The sequence below is a fragment of the Spinacia oleracea genome, chromosome 3 (assembly GCF_020520425.1).
Source record: "Spinacia oleracea cultivar Varoflay chromosome 3, BTI_SOV_V1, whole genome shotgun sequence".
Classification (NCBI taxonomy): domain Eukaryota; kingdom Viridiplantae; phylum Streptophyta; class Magnoliopsida; order Caryophyllales; family Amaranthaceae; genus Spinacia; species Spinacia oleracea.
Genome location: NC_079489.1, coordinates 62919177 through 62926170, shown reverse-complemented (window position 1 = coordinate 62926170; position 6994 = coordinate 62919177). Strand labels below are relative to the sequence as shown.

The window sequence follows — 6994 nt, the reverse complement described above, 5'->3', positions numbered from 1 at the left end:
AATACAAGAGATGCAATTTGATGTTTAGGCTGGTGTCTATAGGTACAATTGGAGTTAATAAATTGCGAGAGCCTGTTAATCCCAATTCTATGATTAGTATCGATTCGAGAAAGCATGCTAGTCTGATTAATTGCTTTATTGACTGTTACTGATTGTTTATTATCCCGAAATATTGTTCACTGGTGAACCTATACTCTATGCCTTTTATTAATTGATTTCTCATTGTTTAATTATCGTCGTAGTTTAATTACTCAACCTAAACCATTTTCTTGTTACCAATAGTCTAGACCTTTATTTTAGTAATAGGAAAAACGTTGTTTCCCTGTGGATTCGGTCTTGACTTCCCTTGCTACCTGGTTAGTGGAATTAGGTTTATCTTTGATTAGGTGATACGACTTTAGGCTATCAATTACCAGCACAAAAAGGAACTCAAAACAATACCACCCAACACAGCTTACTAAAACAGACCATACTAATTATTATAACCTAGTACCTAACACAAAGCAAATCAGAGGAGGTACGGGCAACACACAAATGGCAAGTAAAACCCCAATTCCTAAAACCCTAATCTAGCCTTTATCTTTACCGTCAAGGTCGGTGTGTGTCGATATTACAAGACGGCGGTGATTACCTTTACCGTCCAGAGCGAGGTGGTCCGACACAAAACAAGAAGACGGCTATTGGAAGGAATGGGATAACAAGCCAAGAAACCAACACACAGGGTGCTACCCACAACCTACACAAGAGAATCAACCCAACACAACAACAATTCCAAATTCTAAACACAAACGCTAACCCTAGAAAAATATATTTACCAACCAACGACAACGACGACGAATAGAGAAGGGATGGAAAGCCGCCTTAGTTGAACCTCTAACCCGATCAATTAACCTCTGGGCACAAAACCAAACGCTTTGCTTTGTTATTCTGCACAACCAAACAAAACTCTTGAAAATACACAAACTCCGACGAGAAGCGCGACGATCCAAAAGGAGGCGGAAGCAACGCTTGGCTCCTCTTTCACCTTCACCACCGATTGCCGCTTGAACACGAAAATAAAACTTTAATCGTCGGCAAAAGCTTCTTCGATCACTCATCAAAATCTCCAAAGAAAGCTTCTTCAACCTGAGAACAACTACTTGCCGGCGATATCTACAAAGCTAACGGAACGAAACACAAAAATTACTTGTCGGCGGCGGCAGGGAAGGAGACCTAGAGTTAGGTTTTACTTTTTAGAGAGGAGGAGTGTTTATTTTTAGAGAGAAGGTGGATTTGGAGAAAACAATCATTTCTTTTCTACAATACAGGAAGGTGGACGGGGAGAAAACACAGTTATTTCTTTCTTTTCAAATTGTCCAATAGAGGAAGAGAAACTTTTGAAGCACTAAAGAGTGGCATATAGGGATTCAATAGTTTTGAAAAAATAATCGCTTGAGATAGTACAATCTAACCATTTTCAATCTAACCATTTTCTAGTTAGTCTATGAGTCCAAACTTTGGAGTTATATTGTTATTCTAAAAGCGAACACTTATTTAAGTACCCAAGGAGTATACTAGTAATAAGGTATTGATAGTAAAATACGTCTTGCAAACCGTAAAACACTAATTGTTGCAACAAAATTTAATCTGAGAAGAGCACTGTGGTGTAGGAATACTACAGGGCTTGAGCTTAATATGATGGTCCTAATCTTTAAGTATTTTATAGGATGCTTAGAAATTCAAAAGATGATTTAGACCTCAACCAATTAATCACTCACTTGAAATGACTGTCTGGAAACAAATGATTTTGTCCAAATAATCACATAAAATAAAATTCTAATCACCATCACCATCACCATCACCATCACCATCACCATCACCATCACCATTCACCACTAGTAAAAACATGAAAAGAAGTAACACACGAATGTAAATTAGAAGGATGGTTAGACCCACAGCTGTTTAGTGGCCTCCATTCTTTCAACTAAGCCGCTAATTTCAGCCTGCATTTTAATCTTCATCTTGTAGTAATCAGAGTTTGTATTCTCGACTATCCTCAGTTCCTCTAACTTGTTTCTTCTTCTTTCTTCAGTCTCTTGCAAGCACAATTTTGCAAGCTTACCAGTGTACTCTTCTTCCAGCTTCTTTGTTTTTGCCTCCACCAACTGCCGATATGTTTCCACCTCTTTTCGTGCTTCATCTGCTCGATTCTGGAAAATTGTGGCTTCTGATTCCTTCAACCGGATGATACTTTCTAAGCTGTCAAATCCATCCTTGTTTGATTTCCTAGACAACTCTACTGCCAGGTATCTATCACTTGATAAATAATGAGGTTTTGGACTGTTTTGATGGAAATCATAAGAACACAAACCCTGCAGCGTGGTGGCAGAGTTGAGTAAGTTAGACTTTGGAGCCAAGTTGGAGGATTGGAGAGGGAATACATCATCTACGCGACGCCCTTCACTGTATGTGCGGTCTTTTGCCCCAACACCAGTAGCAGCAAATTCTGACGTGTCCTTGTCTGTCACACAAAAATAGCCATTATATATATCGTTAATTTTACAAAATATCAATATTTGAAGACCTACATTATAATTTCACATTAAGGCAATTTAGTATTGGGAAATAATGGTACACCAACCGTAGAATAACCTAATATTAATGGAATAAACATGGTTAATCCCTCGATGTCCACACACCCCATGAAAAACATCCATTATTTAACATATAGTATGTACCAGAGTAAACCTGCAAGTTTTGAATGGATGAGCTATAATAATCCTTGCTAGTGATTGCAATATTTGGGTAAGACATGACTATAGGAACCAAACAACAACAACAACAAAGCCTTAGTCCCAAAGGGTCGGCTAACATGAATCGTCGTAGGAGATCGTCATTGTCACCAATCAAACCAGAAAGGAACAGGAAGTAAAAAAAAAAACAAGGAAGAGAAAGTGGAAATAATGAAAGTAAGATAAGAGAAAAATGTATATATATATTATAGAAGAAATATTGTAAGAGATAATAAAAAATAAGTAAAGTTTAAGTACATTTCAAAATAGCATGTAAAATTAAAAAAATTAAAAGAATTTTAAAAATAAAATATAAAATAAAATAAAAAAAATAGAAAGAAACAGAAACATGGAAGCTGTATAAGTCAAATGAAGTTATCTCTACCTCCACTTTGTCCTATCCAACGCCATATTTTCCTAATCCCAAGGAAGCTCATATCATGCTTAATCACCTTCCTCCAAGAACCCTCTCAAGATAATTCACAAAACCCTCCTCGACTCTGATTACACCCTCTGTCGATAAGCAGATTGCTTGACTATGTTTGTCATCTCTCTTATAAAGTTATAATGACAACACTACCTCTAAGTGGATTATCTTCCTGGTAGGACAAATGACGTAGGTGGTCTCATAAATCCTACACGACACGCATTAGTGATTTCCTTCCATATATGTAGGATTTTTTGTCCATAAACCGAATCAAGTTCATTAATGACATTTACATAGGGTCTCTGCTCAATTCCGTTGGACTCCATCATGTAATAGCGCTAAGCTCTTTTGCATACAAGAGATATATCCTCCTATCTAGCAATATATTTCTCTTCTCTATATCCACACACCGCACATACACAGTCCTGAACACAGATCTCCACAAGCATTTAGCATTTGGATCCTATTCGACAATTTTTCTCAGTTCACATTTGGTGGACAGCAAATTCGACCGAAAAATCAAATTTACAAAGTGATGCATTAAACAGCAATGTATTAATATTTCTATCCCTAGAAACAAAATTCTACTTCACATGCTTGGTGAAATGCTAACTACACCATTTACAAAATTGCAAACTATAAGTCAAGCCTATTAGTGGGCTAATTGCCAAACAAGCCCAAACACACGAAAAAGATTGAAATAGTGGTTAGTACAGTAAACACAATTGCAAGATCAAGCATATTCCTCTTAAAACCCACTTGTTTGACCTGCTAGGCTAACAATACATTGCACACATCATCAAATTATACATAAGTTATCAAGTCACAAAGGAATTGTAGCATTGGAAAAGCAAAAAACAAGGAGCATACAATTAAAGATAAATTTAAAAAAAAAATCCACCTCTTGGTCACAAATAAAGATTGACTGTGATGGAGAATACATGCCAATCTTACTGAAAGCTTCTCTACCAAATTAATGCCGTTTTTTTCAAGGACGATTCCAATTTTTGAATGGAGAAAAATAATGTTAACGCTAATTAAACATCATAGCACAGACAAATACAGGGAGCTCGGATAAAAATAAAAATAGGTATCAGGCAGAAATTGTAGGACAATACAACTTATTATTGTATACAGAGGTCAGCAAACAATTAGTATTAGAAGGATAGTCAAGACTTTTTTAAAAAAAATACCAAAATCGATCACTGAAGTTGTATTACTGCCCTAATCAGACTTTACCATTCATTTCTATCTAGTGCTACATGCTCTTCCAAATGTATCCTCTTCATACGTGGTTAACTGCATCGATTTCTCATATACCAATGGAAAATAACAGCAAGCTATTTATGGGAAGTAAAAATGTAAATGACTTATTGGAAATGACTATTCCTAGCACTTGGTAGATAGCGGACTAAGTAGTGCCTTCTTAAAGACAAACTTACAAAATGTCAAGAAGAGGCGGAAGAAATTGATGAAAACAAAATGTAAACACTAGAAAGGGCAAGTTAGCAATTAAACAGAAAGTGTCAAGACTCTTACCAGACTTGGTAGTGAAAAAGTGAATAATGACACTGCAGGCATCTGATGGAGATATAGCCCTTCTATCAAGCCTAGTGATTAACTCAGCCGCCTTTAGATACAGCTCTTTGCCTTTTAGATCTTCACTTCCTTTAAAAATCCTTCTGACACAATCAAGCTCCTTTATCAGTGTTTGTAGACCCCAGTCTTTAGCACAACAAATAAATACATCTTTGACAAATCCAAACATTTCTGAAGCATGACCACATCCAACACAATAGAATTGCATCTCAGTTGTGCCAAAAGACCCCTTCAAGCTAGGGCCAGGTCTTATTAAATTCTTCTCAGCGCCGCAAGCAGCATGACACCAATGAGAGCATGCGTCACATCCAACCCAAGTACATGTATTGTTGGCACAATCGTAGTTATAACACACAGGACACATACACTGACTGCAAAATCCCTTGTTTGTTGAGCAAATCTTACAGTCACAGTCATCTACAGGCAATGAGGATTTACAGTTTACATTTCTACATCTCTGATACAAGAAAATCTCAGCCAATTCACTGGCTGGGAGACGTAATTTCCCTGAAACAAACTCATTAAGCCCGAACTTCACTGCAATCAGGATCTCCAACTGAAATCTGTCGGACTTGGAAAGAGTTTCCCCTGTAAGGTCTGACCTTCTTTCAAGCATATTTTGCAGATACACTAACTCATCTTTTCTTTCAGGTGCTGCCATTAAATAGTTCAAGTACTCCGTAGCTGATTCAATAGCTTCAACGGGAAGATCACGAGATAATTGTGATATAACAGGAATAGGCTCTGTAATGACATCACGAACAATCCTTTCTCCTCTAGAAAGCTTTTGTCCTCTCATATCCTCCAAACTCTCCAACCCCTTTAGTTGATCCAAAGATTTACTACTCATGGAGTCAACAGAGCACAAATCTGTTCTTGGCTTGGCAGGCAACTCTGAGGGAAAGAATGAACTGCTATCTGAGGCAGCAGCTCTGTACAGACTGTTACCTGGATCCCTATTGAAGGTATGAGATCTGTTTAACAGAGTATAAGCTACACCAATACCATGGTTTGATAAAGAGACCCCATCCCCAATTGGTTTAAAACGACTATGAACAGATCCATTAGTCCCCTCACCACAATTCCAAATTTGATCAGTCTTGCGACTACCCAAGGAATTCTCATAATATTCAGTAGAATTCCGAGTCAATGAGCAACTGGGGTTATGCGAATGTGGCTGAGAGTAAGAGTACGATAACGAAGCAGCAGTAAAATCATCCGAGCATGTTACTTGTATATTATTATTATTATTATTATTGTTATTATTGTTCGAAAGTGACAAAGATTGCACACTCCTACACGGCTTAGGCTGAACTGCAGCATCACAGTTCGGTTGTGCAGCAGCATATGATGCAGATAGAGAAAGAGAAACATCAGGCAGTGCTAGAGACAAGTCAAGTGTCTGTGTCTCAAGCTTAGGCTTCTTCCTTCCATCTCCCTCCCTCTTCTCGTCCTCCTCGGCTTCTCGTTTAGACGTACCTCCTTCACTGTTGCTTAACTGCAGAAAATCCCTCTCTACCCATTTCTCCAAAACCACCCCTTTCCCTTTCAAATTAGATAAACCCTTTCCTGCATATTGATTCTCAAGGAAAACCCCCGATTTTGGGTTATCGCTAAGGTAGCTAAATGTTAGCTCCTGAGACCCAGACTTATCAGACTTTGACTCAAACTCACCAAGATCCACCACAGACTCTCTAACAAAATCGAGACGATTCCCTGAAAATCGAACCTCATCACCATGATTTTGACCTGAATCTGGTGTTTTTAATTGGGAACCTTCACCTGATTCTCCACCAAAATTCAACTCATTACCCGAAAACCCAATTTTATGATACGGCTTCGCAATATTTTCACCTGAATCCAGCTTTGAAACCCTAATTTCCGAGTTCACAACTCCATAACCACCATTTTCCGACGCGTTTTCTTCTCTTAACATTCTATGAACATACAAAATTAAAAAATACAAAGTCGAAGTCAAACCGCGTACCAGGAGGAGGGAGAAATACTGGGATCGTTGCAACTTCTAAGATCTTCAATTCTTCGGAAAAATGGTCGAGAAAGTTGTTAGAGAATCTTAAGCTCTTTCTTCAAATAATCGCCATTGTTGCTTTTTGTTTTTCTTCAATTTTTTTGATCTATTTCCTTGGCTCCGCAACGGTCCCTTTTACTCTAATGTTTTTCTTTTTAACTCTCTCCG

At 37.8% G+C, this 6994-nt stretch overlaps 1 protein-coding gene across 1 annotated transcript; it reads right to left on the bottom strand.

The window, feature by feature from the left end:
• Positions 1-1729: 1729 nt before the first annotated feature.
• LOC110783215 (protein OBERON 3) lies at positions 1730-6969 on the bottom strand. Its single transcript, XM_021987525.2, has 2 exons — positions 4738-6969; positions 1730-2500 (listed from the first exon to the last, which is right to left on the bottom strand). Exons 1-2 carry the CDS (start codon positions 6731-6733, stop codon positions 1926-1928), a joined length of 2571 nt encoding a protein of 856 aa, XP_021843217.1. The 5' UTR covers positions 6734-6969; the 3' UTR covers positions 1730-1925.
• Positions 6970-6994: the final 25 nt, after the last annotated feature.

What these genes read in the sequence shown, in the direction of transcription:
- LOC110783215 (XM_021987525.2), bottom strand. Translation starts at nt 6,733, where the DNA reads ATGTTAAGAGAAGAAAACGCGTCGGAAAATGGTGGTTATGGAGTTGTG. An exon ending in CTTTTTCACTACCAAGTCTG is followed by an intron (nt 2,501 to 4,737) that starts GTAAGAGTCTTG and finishes TTTGTGTGACAG; the next exon opens with ACAAGGACACGTCAGAATTT.